Here is a 19,218-nt window from a genome sequence, read left to right as displayed (position 1 = left end):
AGCCGTTGTTCATTTTGTCCGTAATTGTTCTTTATACACATTGGTACGAGCAGAACGAAAACATATTAACATTAGATCCATGACCATTGCCAGCTGACATATTAAATGGCAGTCCAGATTAAGGTTATCTTCGATAAATTAAAACTCGTTTAACGGTGATAAATTTAGTATCCTTTATGAGTCTGGTCCAAACCCGAACAACATAGACCTTAATCTGCTTTCGCCGAATGCGTCGGCAGATCAGGATCTGTGTTTGTTGTTTTACCGATTACTCCCAACAAACTGCATAGACCAAGATCTGCCGGCGCATCAATACAGTTAGTGAGTTCATACGGAGGTGGGGATATGCGGTGTTTAACATTTTGAGGTAACGAGTATTAATGTTGATCTCAAAAAGTTTAAGAGGTTGCGGAGGTGTAGTTCTTCACTAACAATTTCTTGATGGATTACTTTAAATGTTTTTTTTTTCTTCAATGGTCTGAATTACATGCCCAAAACAACCTCTCCAATAATAGTGTTTTAATGAGTTTCAATGACATGTTCAAAACAACCTCTCCAATAATAGTGTTTTTAATGAGCTTCAATGACATGTTCAAAACAACCTCTCCAATAATAGTGTTTTAATGAGTTTCAATAACATGTTCAAAACAACCTCTCCAATAATAGTGTTTTAATGAGTTTCAATGACATGTTCAAAACAACCTCTCAAATAATAGTGTTTTTAATGAGTTTCAATGACATGTTCAAAACAGCTTTTGGTAAGAGTTGTCTATAGTGTTTCAATGAGTTTGAAATGGCATGTTCAAAACAGCCTCAAGAATGATATGTCTACAGTGTTTTCGATGAATCTGCATGACATGTTCAAAACAGCCTCGTCAATGATATGTCTATAGTGTTTTCGATGAATCTGCATGACATGTTTAAAACAACCTCGAGAATGATATGTCTACAGTGTTTTTAATGAATCTGCATGACATGTTCAAAATAGCATCGACAACGATGTCAACAGTGTTCTAATGAGTTTGAAATGACATGTTCAAAACAGCCTCGACAATATGTATATAGTGTTTTGATTAATCTAAATGACATGTTCAAAGCAGCCTCGACAATAATATGTCTACTGTACTTTAATGAGCTTTAACGACGTGTTCAAAACAGCATCGACAATGATGTCAATAGTGTTTTAAAGAGTCTAAATGATATGTTCAAAACAGCATCAACAATAATATGTCTACATTGTTTTAATGCGTTTGACTGATATGTTCAAAACAACATTTACAGTAATATGTCTATAGTGTTTTAATGAGTTTGAATGATGCGCATATAGCACACTCTCCGATAATGTCTATAGTGTTTGAATGAGTTTGAATGATACGCATATAGCACACTCTCCAATAATGTCTATAGTGTTTGAATGAGTTTGAATGATACGCATATAGCACACTCTCCAATAATGTCTATAGTGTTTGAATGAGTTTGAATGATACGCATATATCACACTCTCCAATAATATGTTTATAGTGTTTGAATGAGTTTGAATGATACGCATATAACACACTCTCCAATAATATGGCTATAGTGTTTGAATGAGTTTGAATGATACGCATATAGCACACTCTCCAATAATATGGCTATAGTGTTTGAATGAGTTTGAATGATACGCATATAACACACTCTCCGATAATATGTCTACAGTGTTTTAATGAGTTTGAATGATACGCATAAAGCACTCTCCGATAATATGTCTATAGTGTTTGAATGAGTTTGAATGATACGCATATAACACACTCTCCAATAATATGGCTATAGTGTTTGAATGAGTTTGAATGATACGCATATAGCACACTCTCCGATAATATGTCTATAGTCTTTTAATGAGTTTGAATGATACGCATATAGCACACTCTCCAAGTATATGCTTATTGTGTTTTTAATAGATTTGAATATTTGAATGATATGCTTAGACAGCCACTGCATTGATATATTTTGTAAAAAGAAAAGTAAATTAAAAATATAGTTAATTTAATAGATTCCAGGTATAATTAATTTTGTTATCCATGATGTAGTAATTAAAACTGATTATAATATAATAAAAATAAAAATGAACTGAATAATAATCATCATATAAAATAATAAATGTTTCCTAAAATTAAATTTATTAGTTATCACATAGTAGTAGGTACACTTTACATATAGTGTTTGCAGTTTAATGTGTTTCTTTTTATATGTCAACATGTTAACATGTCACTTTATGTAAATCTGATTGGTCCAAATAAGCCTATTCAGTTCTTACGCAATGTTCTCATTACTGATAGGCTGCGACTGTGGGATTTATCCTTGCCCCGCCTTCTGGAACCTTTCGTTTTATAGTATTATTATCAACAATTTGGGTGCCATCTTTCCAATCGACAGACCTAGAGATAATGGAAAAGAAACGTTACGTCTGTCAAAATATGGCCAAGTTATCCAACAGGGGCTCGGTCACAAATAAAATTAAGAGAATCGGTCTATTGAGAGAGGACTGGGTGGGGTCCAAATATTAAAGTAGAACATGAGGACATATAAGTCCCCAAACCATGGATGTACATAACGAAATAGTACATACTGTACATAAACGTGTCATAAATATGTTGGATATTTTAAGTTATATATCATTTCTGTGTTATAATTCTTATTTCAAAGATTCTAATGCATTAATAGTACAACATACATTTCTCAAATAAACATACGAATCAACTTTGCTCTTATGATTTCCTGTGTGAAATACATAACTTCTTAATGTATACTCTCATTAATTTAACACATTGAAATGATTCCTAGCATGATGCGATCGTGTTATTACCTATTTTTGCCTGGGTACAGATAGTCTACATCGTAAAAACGGTTCTCTGATTCATTAATGTTATTTAAGTATAACTTTTCGAGCCAATCGTATTTCGGCGTTGACGTGTGTGCCGCATAGTTTACCTGTTTTGAAAATAGAGTCGCTTGTTTACAATGTGTGCAGTAGAGAAGACAATGTCTAATTCTTCCATGGAACATGATCCTAAAGTTGAATCGAGTTAGTGGTAAGGGAAAACTTACTTTTGCATCTACCACTGTTCTGTACTTAAAGAAGGGATGCATCGTAGAGTCGTAAACATGGTACATGTAGCTCTTTTCACCGGTTGTAACATGAGCTCGGACTTGTCTCAGCAGTCAAAATTCGCAAAAGTCGCACGTTTCGGAGCCCGTAACTTCAGTTTGGTACAACGAAGAAAAGTTAATGATGGCTTGATGAATAGGAAAATATCTCAGGAGTAAAACAAGTCATAGAGTATGGTCGTGTGCCTTTAAGGACGGAGATAGCAGAATGAAATCGAAGGTCGTGGGTGGAACCAAGTATTTGAAAGTTAGGTACCTTCTCTCTTATATAGTACAGAAGTCAACCGAAATGAATTTATTAATTACTAGCGAGGGTAAGATCGGAGGCTGAAAGTTACATTCCAAATTTTGCCCGGCACAGTTGGTCTCCGTTACCAGTAACGTCAGGAAAACGGCGGAAATCTTCTTGTTGGCTTAGGCATAAATGGTCAGTCCCCCATAAAAGCTACCCCCCCCCGACCTTTTCTGAACGAACTAACGCTCTTTTAAGAACCTTGTCTATACTGTATTAAAAACAGTCCTAAAACCAATTTTGCATTTTTAAGTATAATAATGGCAATATTTTAAATAGCTTAGGATGCTGTCATTATAAGAACTGACTGTACTTTTTATTGTTTTCATCGATGTATGAAGGGATGTACGAAAACTTTGTTAGTGGCATGCGCGATTTCATACACCGATGAAAGAACAAAATAGTACATTCAATTTCTTTAAAAAAGTAATACTTTATAAAGAAAAGTTCATGAATGATAACATATTCATACACGTGTGTCGTAACCTTTGCCTTTTTATCTTCCTAACAAGATGCAATGGTCTTCAGTCTCCCAGACCAAGTCCTGCTTTTCCCTCATTACAAATTCACCTATAAACAGGGAAAAATATAAGCACTGAAAACAACTGCAAATTGTATTCGGTGTTGGTACACAAATATATTGGAGTGCTAATTAATAGGGATTACTCGCGTGCAGTAGAAACATTATATGCTATCCCCACTCCGCTAATATGTATAAAGGGATTGAAATGTCGGTAAATCTAATAAATAAATATATACGTTTGTGAATGCGTGTTTTACGGTACAGTAACACTGAAGGTTTATCGTACCGAAATAACCCTTTTCACCAAGTCGTTAATATTATAATCTTTTAAAGTTTGCTGAATTTATTAAAAGTTAAAAAAATAGAATAAAAATACTTAAAAAGACTAACGATAAACTATTACATAATCAGCAACTATGCAAAAATTCTGCTTATTAATGCCTGGAGTGAGAGCTTCAAATTTCGCTATGATAGTTGTTTCTTGCGACTATGCCAATTTATTGCGCACAACAAAGTTTTTATTTTGATTTTATTTTATTTTTTTATAACCACAGACCATTATACGAATGCGTACAAATTATCGAAATCGTTTTCCTTTAATACGATGGAAACGGAATAAATGGAGTAATATTGAACTCTATTGGTGCTCAAAGCGAGCTCATTTAATGCCGCATATATCACTACAGAGATTTACCAGTGTAGGTTTAGTTCCACAGTTTCATATAATGTACAGGGGTTAAGAAATTCTAAAGAAAAGTGAGTCTTGACATGCAAGACAGAGGTTATATAAAATCAGTTTAATTTTTAAAGCATTCTGTGTGTACCAGATGCTTAGCACATACAATTGTACTCTGCATAGTTGATGTGATATTATGCAGGTAGAATCTATACAATTTGCACATATATTACATATATTTCACCAAGAAATATATCAATATTTGTTTTCTGTTTGTGTTTTTCTTTGTATTATGCATCAGTGATTTTAGTACCCTTTACTCATTCTCATGTGTCAATAGGTAACAAAGTTAATAAAAGAGGAGAGAGTATGTATATTTATTTCAATGTCAGTTGTACAAATAAATCATATTTTTTGAATGACAATTTAGAACATATTGGAATACATTATGGTCATTAGAGGTACGGTGTTGAAAAGAGTAACACTGGTTGATTATACTGCGTGGATAATACATTTTTGTAATATATATATATATATATATATATATATATATATATATATATATATATATATATATATATATATATATATATATATATATATATATATATATATATATATATATAATTTACTAAATAGAGATAAACAGCTTTATCAATATTTGTATTATGCATACTGCACACTTATTAAAGATATAGAAAATAGACAAAAAATAATGAATAAATAAATAAAAAAACAATTTTTTAAAAATAAAATACAAATAAAATATATATAAAAAATATATATTGATGTAATCTTGACAAATGTTAAACAGGTTATCAAAACTCAATTTATATAATAAAAATATATAATATCACGTTTCGTCTGGAAGTATAATTGCATGAATGTATTAAAAGAAACAGCAATACCAAAACTGTTGTCCCTTAAGATGGCAGACACCCTTAAAAATGATACACATTTTACATACAAAACTAACTGAAAGGGAAACAAAAAGATATAAATGAATATTATTGGTTTCGACATTTAGGACAATCTGTACATATAAGAGACTTAATCAATGTACATTTGAAAACAATACAAAAGGATAACAAAAAAATTGCACAAAATTATTACTCTATACACTCTTATATTTTAGGTGATTATATCAAAACATCACATTGGAAGGGAAGTGTAAATAAAAACTTTATTTTGCATATATATCGTGAATTTCTATGCGTTAATAAGCGTCACTAGGTACTTTGTGCGAAAACAATATGACGTCAGCCGGGCACGGTGACGTCATTGTCTATTTTTAGCACAAGGTTGATTTCAGTACAAACTCCATTCGTCTATTTTTGAAGCATTTTTGCTAGTTAAACTGGCGCGAAATCATTTTGACACAAATGTAATAAAGCCATCAGCAACCAATACTTAAAATTATCCGAAATTCTATATTATTGCCCTGCCCCTAATCGGACTCACTAAATTCCCATCAACCACATTCATATGGAGATTTAAGTAACATAAACTGACTTTCTCTAGACAAAAACTGAAGAATCTGATATGCTAAACGTTAAATTTCATCTCAAACATCTGATACGCATTTCTACTTTTAAAATCCGGACATTCACTCTGACAGCACAATTTAACATTCGAGCCTCGTGATAAACATGTTCGAAATAGATACCAGCATTTTCCAGTGGCCGAATACTAAAATATTACCGTATCACGAGTTTTCTTTATTCTACATTTAGTAATACATGATCCCATTGGTCAAGTATCACAGTTCACTCTTAATTTCGAAATGTAACTCTGTGCAAAATACGAAGCTGTGGAGTGGAACTCGGTCTATTTCAAATTAAAAAACTTGTGATATAAAATATAATGACAACTCAAGTTTTTTATGACAATTTAAAAATACAATTATTTAGAAACAAATTATAACTTGATCACGAGTACATTCGTAAAACTGATATAATACGGAGCGAAAACGTCATTTATACGTCGAGTTGACGATTTATGACGTCATTAAATAATACGCCCATTGCGTCATCACAATTTGTGTGCCGTTGCTACGCTATGCCGACGACTGCTTTTGTCGTCGCTCTTATTTTTATTTTCCGTGATAGTTGTAATGGGATGTAGTAACTCGAAAATAATGAAGACCAACAACAGTCAAATAAATTCATCTAAAACTGATGCTGATGTGATAAAGGAACTTACGGAGGGTGGATTTTTCCAAAGTGGTGAACCAAACCTGGACGATAACCGTTTATTCAAAACCACAAGTGGCGGTATTTCATTTCAAGTTTCCTTCAGGAATCATGGATTGCGGCGAAGACATCCTAGACGATTACCGAGTCTAAAGCGCCCTCAGAATGAGTTAGATTACAACAAAGAGGATAAACAATTGATGGCTCAGATTTTCAAAGACGACCATCTGAATAATAAAGGAGCTGCGGCGCGCATGTGTGATGACAGAAAAGCGAGGGCGAGAGAAAGGCGGGAACGAAGACAACAGGAACTGAAAATAAACTTTGACCAAAACATGAAGGAAAGTGAAGAGAGAAGAAATAAATACAAACGATTAAGAGGATTAGAGAAATTGGAAACATTCGCAGAGGAACAAAGCAGTTTAATATTCGAATCGGAGTTTTTGGCGAAAGAGATTGGAACCCAAGTTCCACGCACCCCAAGATACGGCAGACGTGCAGGGAATGACGTTTCCAGTAATACTCCAAACCGTGAGCCCATTCCAGTATGTCGATCGCTGCAGGAATACCCTAAGCTTCCCAAACTTAATTCTGACAAGTCGAAGACCCCACGCCAGTGTATGTCCAGCCAAAAACTATAATGATCGCGATGTATTCATTATATTTTATTTTGCACCCATTACTGTCATACCCGTAATTCCCAGAGGATGCATTTTAATGTTTCATGATTATAACAGAAGTTTATTAATTAAATTGAAATTGCCCATTATACTTTTTACGTCCATTTATTAACTCGGTATCTGTAAATTTTTAATGACTCTAATGCTGAATGAATACATTTAAGAGTTAAATCAATCAGCTAAACAAGTTGCTTGTGATACCCATGTTTTAGTTCTGGAGTATTGAGATAACCTACAGTTGTCTGACCGCGGTGGATCGGGGTACAGGACGAAAATGCCAATGTTTTGATGTAATAAAAATAAGAATTACTGATGGCGAGATATCGAGGCCAATCTGTCTCTGCTTGAAGAAATATCTAGAAATATACATCTGAACCTCTTTTCTTCCGAACACCATGACACAAGAAATATATTGGGAATAGGCAGTTTATCGGTCTAAAAATTGTAATGAAAATTAATCAATCTTTTCACTGCAAAGACAATTGAAAAAAGACATTGTCTCCCTGTCAGACAGTTGCTGCTTCATAATTTTCTATCCCAACGGTAATTTACCGACGTGTAATTCTAACTAAAAACTTATCTAACGTGGACAAGATTGATTTAATTTCGTACCGATGTCAATTTGTATACATTTCACAGTTTAAAATAATAACAATTACAACAAATTCTACTTCGTGTTCACTAAGTTACTCCAAATGCATCTTGATGTAAATGGTGAAATATTACGTATGCCACTAGCGATGATGAGTTGGTGTCCACATGGAGCTGCTTCATTTCCCACGACAGAGAATGGATGGGTCGCCCAGCCTGAGAGAAAGTCACGGGTAAGAAAGAAATTGTGGCCCGACTTAATTGATCATAATACATTCTGTGTATATTTATGCATTCATATGTAACTTCTATGTATTCTGCTGTTGGATTAAATCCTTGTGACAGAAGACCTTATCTCTAGTTCGTATTCTATCATCTACCTCATCTAGCAAAGCATTATATTCTGTAAGCCACATGGATGTCGATGGTTGCATTTCTTTGTCCCTTAAGGCAACTTGGAGTATTTGTGGTTGAATACAGTCTACGTCTCATATCAAGATCGCGACTTCACTTTTATAATACACTAACTTGAGTTATGTTCCTAGTTTTGACATCTTGGCCAGTATGTTTGGAACCCTAAGTCAGGAATGTTGGTTTGCTTGGTGTCAAAGGTTAAATTCTGCAGAGACAACAAGAGAAAGGTGTCTTGCAAGGGGACAACACCAAGGCGGACGAACCTGCTTAATCTAATATGGATTCGAACCTCTACCATTCTGGTCGCGATTTTGGCATGCAATCCACTACTGATTCCCAAGTTCAGGGGTCAGTAAAACAGAATAGCAGAAAATGAGAAAAACTGGACAGTAATTAAACCGTATTAACAGCGATAAAAGATGGTTTGAAATTGTTATTTAAAATACTCAGTAAACGTGTACGTAAAGACCATATAAGTTTTTGGCGAATCAAATCTAATGTCCTTATTTAATTCGAACAGTAACATATACAATGTTTGTGTCATTACTTTGCTGATCAGGAGACCAATATATAACAGTAACATAGTGGACCAGAGTAAACACAAGTTTGTACAATCTTGACTTGTTGAGTAATAAAACGTATACTACTCAGGAACAATAATGTATTTGAAGAATATGGTATGCTGTCTGTAATGAGATGTCGAGACATCAATGGGGATAAGTCCATCAAACAAGTGTACATTTGCTTAAGACAAGCGTTCCTCGAAGCGACAGACGCTCTATTTGCTGAATATTTTTTCCAGGAATCCACGACACGACCGTTTCTTCTGTATAACTGATGAGGTAGCGCTCCACAATTAGTATGCAATTAGTATGCACTTCTGAGAGAATATGATAAAGTGAAGATGTTTGCATTGGCAACATTCATAGTGAAGTGTGTGTGTGTGTGTGTGTGTGTGTGTGTGTGATTCGGATTTTTAACGTAGCTTTAACACTTTTTCAGTCGTATCGCTGCGATGTCTAGCAACGGGGCATCAAGCCGCAGACATGTAGAATGATGTCCCATCTAGTTACATTATTCTAACACCAAGCCGACCAGTCCAAACACTAACCTCTAAATGCTGAGCACCTAGTTAGGCAGCTATTAGTATCATTTGTAGAAGTCTTTAGTATGAATCGGCCTGGGTTCGAACCAGCGTAATCATTCATCTGAGGCGGACGCTCAAACCACTTAGACCAACTGAGCGGTACACATTATAGAGAAAGTTGTCATACTTCTATGCTCGTTTCATGTACTGTGAATGAAATGTCTCTACATGCAGTCATTATAGAAACTATGCACTATCTAAGGCAGGCAACTGATAAAATGGCTGCTCCCATGCACTCGAAAAATGAGCTTAAACTAGTCCAAAGTACACTAACTTTATCAATTATTAAAACAGGGAACATGAATTTTGCCAGATTAGGCAATACAGTTTCTGCAAGTACATTGAGTGAATTATATATATGATTGTTTGGGTATGGCTGGCGTTATCTAGAGGATGACCTCCCTCGATAGTATAGCCCGGTGGGAGTGAAAGAAGAATGGAATTTCAACAGAGAACTGAGCGAGAATACTGGGAAGAAATAAAGCAATACGAGCCCCTTTGACAAGAAAATAACAAATTTGATTAGAACAAATAATTAACGGCAATTCCAATTAAAGTTAGATTATATCAATATAATTTAACAGGTGTGTCTAATTTGGATTTATTCATCATCATAACGAGAGGTGAAAAGAGCTCAATATCTACAACCGATTCGCATCACCTTCCTTCCCTTTGACCGTATATCAACGTCTCCTAGTTCATCCTTCCTAAGCTCTACGAGTTGCCCCTTCATGGATTTCCTCATCCTTTTATTCTGACATCGTCCTTCTTTCTTTCCCCGGACTTCTGTCTCCAGACTGTCTCGTATTTCTCTCAGAGTGCTGTTCCTTAAAGGACAAAATAACTCCATAAATATTTATACCCAACTCTCTAGAGGTACATACAATTCACTTACGTTATTCAGAGCATGTTGCTATCCACACACCGCGTAAATTCTGACTTAGTACGGTAGGACATTGACCTCGCTTCCAGGGGCAAGTCTTAAATTACCGTATTATTTTACATATTCTACTACATGTTTGACAACTATTGCATGAAATTCACAAAATGTAACTCAAGGCAATCCTTAACCTACAAGAATATCCAATCATTACAAATATCAGATATAATTATGTAAGTATCGTTAACTCACGATGATCTGTATCGTCCTAACCAACAAAGGAAGTTATTTCAAATAACCCTATGAAATCCTACACATATGAACTTTTGGATCGCATGCAATCAATTCTTCCAATGAACTAACAATTGTATAATTAAAAAGGCAAATTGCATAACAATTCTAGCATCAACACTTTCCATGAAATCGAATAAAATAAATCGCATAACAACTCCAGCAGCAGCACATTTCCATGAATTGAATAAACGACACATAATATGGAAACCTAGTTATAGCAAACACAGTTGCATAAAACAAACAATCAAATAATAGAATATTACGTGAAACTAAAATTGCGTACCTTATTGCTGTTCTCTTTCAGAACTGATGCGTCCTAGCACTAAACATGTCTTTCTTTTTACAAGACGACCAACTGGTCCCTTTCTTGTTTCACGAGGAAAGCACTAATCTCTTTTTGCTTTCCACGGAGTCGAGACTAACTTTCCTCTTCTAGGAAATTTTCAGACTAAAGAATGTTGACTAAGATCGTCACTTTAAAGTCTGATTGCTCTAAAGTCTACGACCTAATTTATTCTGACCAATCGTAGGCAGAGGTCACTAATTTTTCTCAAAGAAATAATTCCTTTCATCAGGTTTAGACAGCTCGGATTCTGTGAGCGATAGTGCGTGACAATTTCCCTTTGAAAAAATGTTCCTACCAAGCGGTTAGGGTTGGTAGCTCAAATGTTTACTTTCTAAGGACTGTGTTAAGATACCCCGGTCGGAATTCTGTCCCTGACATGGGGGGGGGGGGGGGAGAGATGAACGAATAAAGGTCGAAATGCCCCTTCAGAAAGACTTTTCTGGCTTAAATGCGATAAAATTTTAATGCGCAATGCATTCAACTTTAAAATTTTCTGTAATTAAAAAAATTCAACACTTCACACAGTTTTTTGAGAGATGCACATCTGAAGTAAGGCCAGCTGTATAGTCTATAAAGCTAATTACACCTATTGTTACACGGAGGGAGTGATTGTCCCTCCGTATTTGGTTTTCGTTAACTAGGGGTTGACCGCCCTCGATGTTATTGCCCGGTTCGAGTAAATATAAATATAAGTGGTGAAACTTATAGGTGGAATAGATAGAGATCTGAGCAGGTATATAGAACAAACCAACACGAGCCCCGTACATGTAAACAAACAATTTAATCAATTACATACAAACACTGTGAAAATTCATTACATCAGGAATGTACTCTGCTTTTAGAAATTTAACTTTCACCGAAATACAAAAAAAACGCAAATAGATCTAAATAAGATAGCCGATCTGTTACTGATAGATTTAGTTCATCATAGGATCGAGTGAACAATCGAAGTCAACGTCTTGTACGATTTCATAACCTGCTCGTCCTCAGTCTGTTTTTGCTTCCTCTGTCGCTGTTCAGAACCTTGGATCTCAGGATGATACTTTCTACCATCCGTCTCAGGATATTCTCAGAATACTTCTTCAGAAATTAATACGTCGCAGGATTGCGTCACAGGATTATACGTCTCACTGCACTCTTCTTTATGCTTCTCCGTATAGGTCTCAGAATAACACCACCTCATTCGTTCCATACGTCTCTTGAGCTATTTCTCCCTTTTAGATAGATATAAATAGAGACAACCTAAATTTCCCGTTATTTATGAAACGGTTAATTCTTCATTATTCTCCCTCGTTATCAGATTTCACTATCAGTGCTAAACAGACGCTAAGGCTATCAATCGACTCCACATGTCCTATAATGACCCTAGTTAGTCAAATGGCTAATTCGTTACACCTTGACATTACACATTAACACATATGCGAGGCCTGGGGTTCTGAGCCAGCCTCAATTTACACAGTGAATAAATAGGATACATCATGTCAATCAATTACTAGATCATTTCCGTCAATACACACTTATTCTTAATCATACGTGAAATCTTCTAAATTCGTCGAATTCACACGGATTCTCGTAATCAAATTAACTAATGTAATGCATTAAATTCTTAGAACATGATTCTTATGCAAACAAGACGAAAAAATTCAACCAATTCGTCAAACTTATCTAAAGAAGATTAATGTTCACTTCCTATGCATAAACTCAACACAGTTATACTTCATAAAGCAAATTATTACACGAATGTAGAAAAAAGATTCATGCAGATACAATTAAATAACTTCAGCAAAGCATTATATATGGCATCAACAAATTACATGGAATTGTAACACTACCTTTGCTTTCAGCGTTCCTCCCTCTAATCGGTAAATTAGTTCGTCGGTTCCTTTCGACAATCGTCCCCTTTTTGGACAACAGTTTTACGGAAATTTCTTGCAAATTCCCGGAGTCGTAACCTTTGGGTCCCCTCGTAGGAAAAGCTTAGACTGATTAAAATTCGATACGGGCGATATTAAAACCTATGAAATTTTGTGTTGGAATTGGCCCTCCCATTTAACGTAACCAATCAGAATCAAATATCTCTGCCGCCTTTTTCCAGAGGTGCCAAAGTCAGGGTCAGCTTGACCTGATAGTTTGAGTAACAGAGTTTCTGCGATCTCTCAATTTGTGACAACTTCACCATGAAAATGAAGTTTTTCTTGTCTTAAATTGTCCGCCTGGCTGCTGTATAAACAAATGTTTAATTAGGAACGAAATTCTCCTTCTAAAGGACATTACCGTACACGGTAGTATGGCGATATGATACGCGCCTGTCTCAATAAATCTAATTAATGGTTGTCTGGTCTGAACTAATGTATTCTTGTTAGATCGACATAAAATTTGCCACTTCACACTTATCAATCATACTCAAAAGAGAGGGAACTAAACGTTATTTTACCAATACCTAAGATGTTCAAGGTCTGTTTAAAAAACAAACTAGCAACCAGTGAGAAAAACATGGAAAATTGTTTTTCTGTTAAATTGGCACCCATTGCAAAGTGCGAAACTGTATGGCACTACCTGAGTGTTTAGCCATCTCTTTCTCTGATATTCTTAAGCGTTAAGATTTTGAAGAGGGCTGCAGTGGCGGTTATATTGGATGTAAGATCGGCATACGTGTTATGCAGGACAAATTAGACATCATTAGACGTCTTGTGGTGAAACACCATGTCGATAAAATCCTCCATCCTTTCATGAGGCGTAGTGATAAAGATTTTCAAGAGGACCGCCACGGTGGCCATATTGAATGTCACACCGGCACCATTTTCTTTCAGAACCAACTGTACATCATTAGAAGTATTTTGGTAAAACCCATGTCGATATAACCACCCATTCAGATGTGTAGCTATAACATTTTGAAAATGCTGCCATAGATTTTCACGTAAGGCCAACTAAACATCACAAAATGTCCTCTTTATATGACTATCCGTTCTAGATGCTCAACGATAAAAACATTCAAGCTGAACTTCACGGTGACCGTCTTGGGTCTCACATTTTCATTTAGGACCTACATTTCAAGGAGTCTCTTTGTAAAAGCCCCATGTCAACATGACTATCCATCATCAGGCAGTGGTGCCATGGCAGCCATATCGGATATCAAATTGGCACCATTTTCATTTAGGTCCAACCAGACATCACAAGTAGTTTTATGGTTAAACGTCCATGGCAATATGACTTTACGTTCGGGAAGAAAGCTATTCAAATGAATGTGTGGCGGCCATATTGGATGTCATAAAACCAATCATGTATCATAAAGCCACTTTTATTCAAAGAAAACCATATTGAAAAGACCAACTTCTGGAGTAGTAACTATAACAAGTTTCATGTCGTTTCTCCAAGTAGGTTAGGAGTAGTAGTGAAAACAAACTTGTGCCAATGGATTGGCACTACTTGGATGGACAACAGGTTGTCCCGTAAGGTCTTTGGGTCGATGACCAGCAGAGCTATACATAAATAAGAGTTTCAGTAACTGACACTCAATTAGCAGAAGAGAATTTCCACGAATCCAAGATATGATCGTTTCTTCTTTTCAAGTGCCAAGTGTTGAAACCGTATGTACTATTCTGGAGCGACAAGATTTTCAAGATAGTCACCGTGGCACTTATACTGGATGTAAAATCAACATCATTTTCATTTCGAAACAAGGAGACAGGTGAAACCTCCTTATGGGACTAGCAACATGCTGGTGGTGCTATAAACAACACTCTGCTGAAATAGTAAAGAGATTTTCAAAATGGCAATCATGGTGCCCATACTGAATGGATCAACAAATACTACAAGTCTTTTGATGACAATTTGAAGTCAATGTGAGCTCGATTATAAGAAGTGATACATATATTTTCAGAAGGGGTCTAACTGCAAACAACACAACCTGATCTACCATCGCATAATGTGCCAGCAGAACAGGGTCTGTTTTGCTTGTTCTACATATTAATCCTAACAAACGGCACAAACCCAGATCTGTTAATGCATTTTGCAATGCAGATCTAGGTCTATGGACATTGCAATTGAATCCAATTTATATGCACGTGTATATGGTACTCTTTAAAGATTGGGTAATCACTGTTGTTCGACATTCCTTTCATTTGTAAAGCCATCCGTATTAGATGCATATAACAATGATGATAACAGAACAAGATTAGTAGTAAACCTGAAACATAAAATTCGTATAATGTACATGTTTGATTATGTATTTAAAACTCAGAAGAAGTATGTAATTAAAATTCAACACAAATATTGTACTTACAATAAAACATAAGTTATGTGCTTATAATTCAGCACAAGTACATATAATTAAACAAACAATGTCATAATAGTATATTCTACTCTCTGTTAATTTAATTTAAAATAGACCTAATTATGTAAGGTACTGTATATACATGCTTATAAGTTGAGTCCAACTGCAAACTGCACAGACCTAGATCTGCTGGTGAGTATGCAATGACAAATTCAGGGTCTATGTTGTTTGAAATTGGACTCAACCTATTGGCAAGCACAGGGCCGTAGAGAGCGATCACGGGCTCTGGGGTAAGAAACACCCGGGCCTCTCCAAGTTTATTCAAACAAAATTTGTCTTTTAGAAAATTAAAAGTGTGGTTCGCCTTGGCCTCCTTACGGCCCCGGGCCCCTGGCCCCGGGGATATATCCCCGGTTGTGCCCCTCTTGTCGGCCCTGGGCAAGTATATACCGCATGTTAAGAATAAAGCTGGAAATTGTTAAAGCCGAGTTTTTTTATTTTTTATTTTTTTAAAGTGTTTGCGATTGCTTTCAGATGTATTTTTCCGATGGACTATCATGTGATCTCATAGGAAATGCATGGAGAGTAATTTATCTAGAAAGACATTGTAAGGTGCAAAATTTTGTAGAATAATCTGTCTGTAGTATAAATTTCACAGTACATTCTTTCGTGGTCAGTGTGACTTATACCCATTAAGACTGATGTATTGGCTAGTCCCACAATAAAATGTTGACTGCGAGGGATAAAATCCGCTTTGCTTTGGGCATGAATTGAAGTTTAGTTAGGATCCACTTGTTTTACAGTTAGGAACAGACAAGAGTAAAATGTTAACGCGAGGTCATAGCGGTAAAACATCTAGGGTTGATATGCATCAGAGTAAAATCTTACGAAATTGACGTCAACTTGAAACACTTGTCATAACATGATATTTTCCAGCCTCACTATTGAACAAAGGCGGATTTTCTGACTTTGATGGTAGAAGAAAAGATTTTTGGTGGTAAAGTAGTAATCCTGATTGGCTAAGCTAAATGTGAGTATGTGTGTTCCCAAATGGAATTCAGTGGCGTAAAATAATTCCCATTGTAGAATTAAACTGTCCGAGTTATGTGGGGCACCAAGAAGGTGACTCAGAGAGAAAATAGGAAGTATATTTCCTCGTTAAATAAATCGTCTTAAGGAAGAGTGATGGAAAGTTGAAGACACGGAAAGAGAGAGATTCAGCTGCATTGGAAGGTGCGAATCCGGAATAAAGCACAAGGTTAATCTAGTTTACATATGATGTGTTAATTGATGTAAGTTTGTAATTATTGTTGAATTTATTCATTTTAGATTCATATTTAAATTTTCTTCGAGTTCAGAAAGAATTACGCAATTATATGATAAATGTGTTGTACGAATATCATACAATATTTCGTTACATGAACGAGTTTGAATTCAGTTGTTCGTATGTACAAGAAATCATATAGAGTAAGATTTCCTGTATTTCTTCTGATGCAAATTGTGTGATTATGTAAGTTTTCTGTCTAATGATTTATTTTTCTATGTCGGAAAATGTATGTCAATGAATCGCTAATTAACCAAGTAACATAGGACAATGAGTAAAATCAATTTTTTTAAATGTGTAATTAATTTGTGAATTCTTTCCAAATGAATCGATGGTGTCGACTGATAGGTCAGCTGGTAAATACATAACCAAAATGGGACCATACTAGTATCAGAGAGGGTTAATTGTGTCATGGTTCTCAGTAAAGAATGCAGCAGCCACTAACCAGTCATTGTAACTATTTCTGTTGATTTCAAAAGATCATATCTGATGAAAAGAGTGAGAATATATGTTGATCCCAGGAGAAGGAAAACAAAACCTGACATTATTTAGGTTGGGTTTTATATTTTCATTTGAAGGGAAAACAAGACAGCTCCATGCAGACTGCACAGAGGAAAGATAGTACAAACTGCCACTGAGAGGTTGACAACCCGAAGAGGCCAAAGAGAGAGAGAGAGAGAGAGAGAGAGAGAGAGAGAAACGCAAACCAGTTTTCCCCGTAAGCTCTTTATCGGAGAAGTTTTTGAACTTCTTACATTTTAGAAAGCTTGTGATTGAAAGGTCTACTATTTCCAATCTGCATTTCATTGCTTGGATAAAATTGCCTAGGAGTCTCCATCAACTCTCCAAACTTTGCATTGTATTATTCTGAATATGAATATATTGTCCTTAAAACTTTATGAAAGGTACATGTACATCTAAAACTTTCAGCAATGAAACACGTGTTCCACACGAGGCTACAACGGCTGCACGTGTAAACAGCTTGGATTTCTTTACTGCCTGTAAATATTTACAAAATTGGTTATTGTGCAGACAAACATGTGGCCATCATTGTTACAGGAACCACACATTCCAATTAAATTATATATTTCCACAGCTCTGCTTAAGAAGAATGGCTAGAAGATTTTTCTTTTAATTCTCTTCTTAAAGTATTTATCTATGATTTTCACAACGAATGTTGGATAGCTAAGAAAATGGAGAAGTTGAAGAAAATTGAAACTGAATCCTGTCCTAAAAAAGAGGTAACAAAAGAAACGATGTCAGATAAACAGAAAATGGTGGAGAACAACTTATTCATCTACACGTACTCATACCATCCTGTGATATTTTCTCCGAGTACAAGTCTATGTGATGCAGCTAAATATTCTATGTAACTCAGAGAATTTATGTGAAATTGTTCCTTAATTTCTTCCATGTATATTCATTTTGCAAATTAACGTTTTGGGTCGAATTGGTCCAGATATTTAAACATATTACGAGTGGCATGGTGTATTCACACATGAATAATCCATATTTAATTTCTATACAATTTACTTGAACTATAACCTATGATTTGCAACTAAAACACCTGCATGGCTTGGTCATTGTATTTTGTCTTATATTCAAATGAAAACATCTGCATGGCATGTCATTGTATTTTAGAAAATAAATCTGCCATAACTGCAAGTGAGACAATTTTATCAGGAAAAATGTATTGTTTTGGTAAGAAATTGCAATTACAGTGAAAAACTGCAAATGTGCCTTAAATTCTCTGAGATCTTACCCCACTGTGAGTTAATAAGTTTATCCTCCCCCTTCCACCCCCAAGAAAAATGTAATTCCAAAACACTGCACTGCACTTGTTCATTTTAACCTATACTAAATACAACTGCCATACAGTCACCATAGCTCGCAGCAGGAATATGCCATTTTCACCATACCTCCATGTCTGCATGTATTATGTATGTACAGGTAGTACAGGTAGTAGTATCAATGTTAACTTAATTAACATTCCTTATCTCTAACCCATTCTAAAACAACAATAGGGTGGGAAAGCATGCAAGTATGTGGCTGGGCTAGGTACTGTAAGGACCACTGGGTTTTGGTTTTTGTAGAGATTTATTTTACATAAAGTTATAGAACCCTTACTTGGTCTTTGTGTGTCATTTGAAACTGAATGTAACATTTTTGATGGCAGTGGTACAGGTTCGAATAACTCTGGAGCGGAAATTTGGAATTGTTCATTATGTTGGAATTGTATTGACTTGGAATCGTTCATTATGTTGGAATTGTATTGACTTGGAATTATTCAATATGTTGGAATTGTACTGACTTGGAATCGTTCATTATGTTGGAACTGTATTGACTTGAATTGTTCTTGATGTTGGAATTTTATTAACTTGGAATTGTTCATTATGTTGGAAATGCATTGACTTGGAATTGTTCATTATGTTGGAATTGTAT

At 35.3% G+C, this 19,218-nt stretch overlaps 1 protein-coding gene, 1 long non-coding RNA gene and 1 pseudogene across 3 annotated transcripts in view; 1 reads left to right on the top strand and 2 right to left on the bottom strand.

Annotated features, from left to right (window-relative positions):
• Positions 1-18,631, bottom strand: part of LOC149791591 (epididymal secretory glutathione peroxidase-like) — a 40,623-nt pseudogene extending 21,992 nt beyond the window's left edge. The window contains exon 1 of the transcript XR_016423374.1: positions 18,539-18,631. The product of XR_016423374.1 is annotated as an epididymal secretory glutathione peroxidase-like (transcript). The remainder of the gene's footprint in view (positions 1-18,538) is intronic.
• Positions 3,644-11,460, bottom strand: LOC149791592 (uncharacterized). The gene is made up of 2 exons (XR_016423190.1): positions 10,321-11,460; positions 3,644-4,006 (listed from the first exon to the last, which is right to left on the bottom strand). It is a non-coding gene; the product is annotated as an uncharacterized LOC149791592 (long non-coding RNA).
• On the top strand, positions 6,672-8,439 carry LOC149791593 (uncharacterized). The gene has a single exon (XM_089969222.1). The coding sequence runs from the start codon at positions 6,749-6,751 to the stop codon at positions 7,466-7,468; it is 720 nt and encodes a 239-aa protein (XP_089825348.1). The 5' UTR covers positions 6,672-6,748; the 3' UTR covers positions 7,469-8,439.
• Positions 18,632-19,218: the final 587 nt, after the last annotated feature.

The sequence above is a fragment of the Sinohyriopsis cumingii genome, chromosome 9 (genome assembly GCF_028554795.1).
Source record: "Sinohyriopsis cumingii isolate HCF-2022 chromosome 9, ASM2855479v2, whole genome shotgun sequence".
Classification (NCBI taxonomy): Eukaryota; Metazoa; Mollusca; class Bivalvia; order Unionida; family Unionidae; genus Sinohyriopsis; species Sinohyriopsis cumingii.
This window is presented reverse-complemented; position numbering and strand designations above follow the sequence as displayed.

What these genes read in the sequence shown, in the direction of transcription:
- LOC149791593 (XM_089969222.1), top strand. Translation starts at nt 6,749, where the DNA reads ATGGGATGTAGTAACTCGAAAATAATGAAGACCAACAACAGTCAAATA.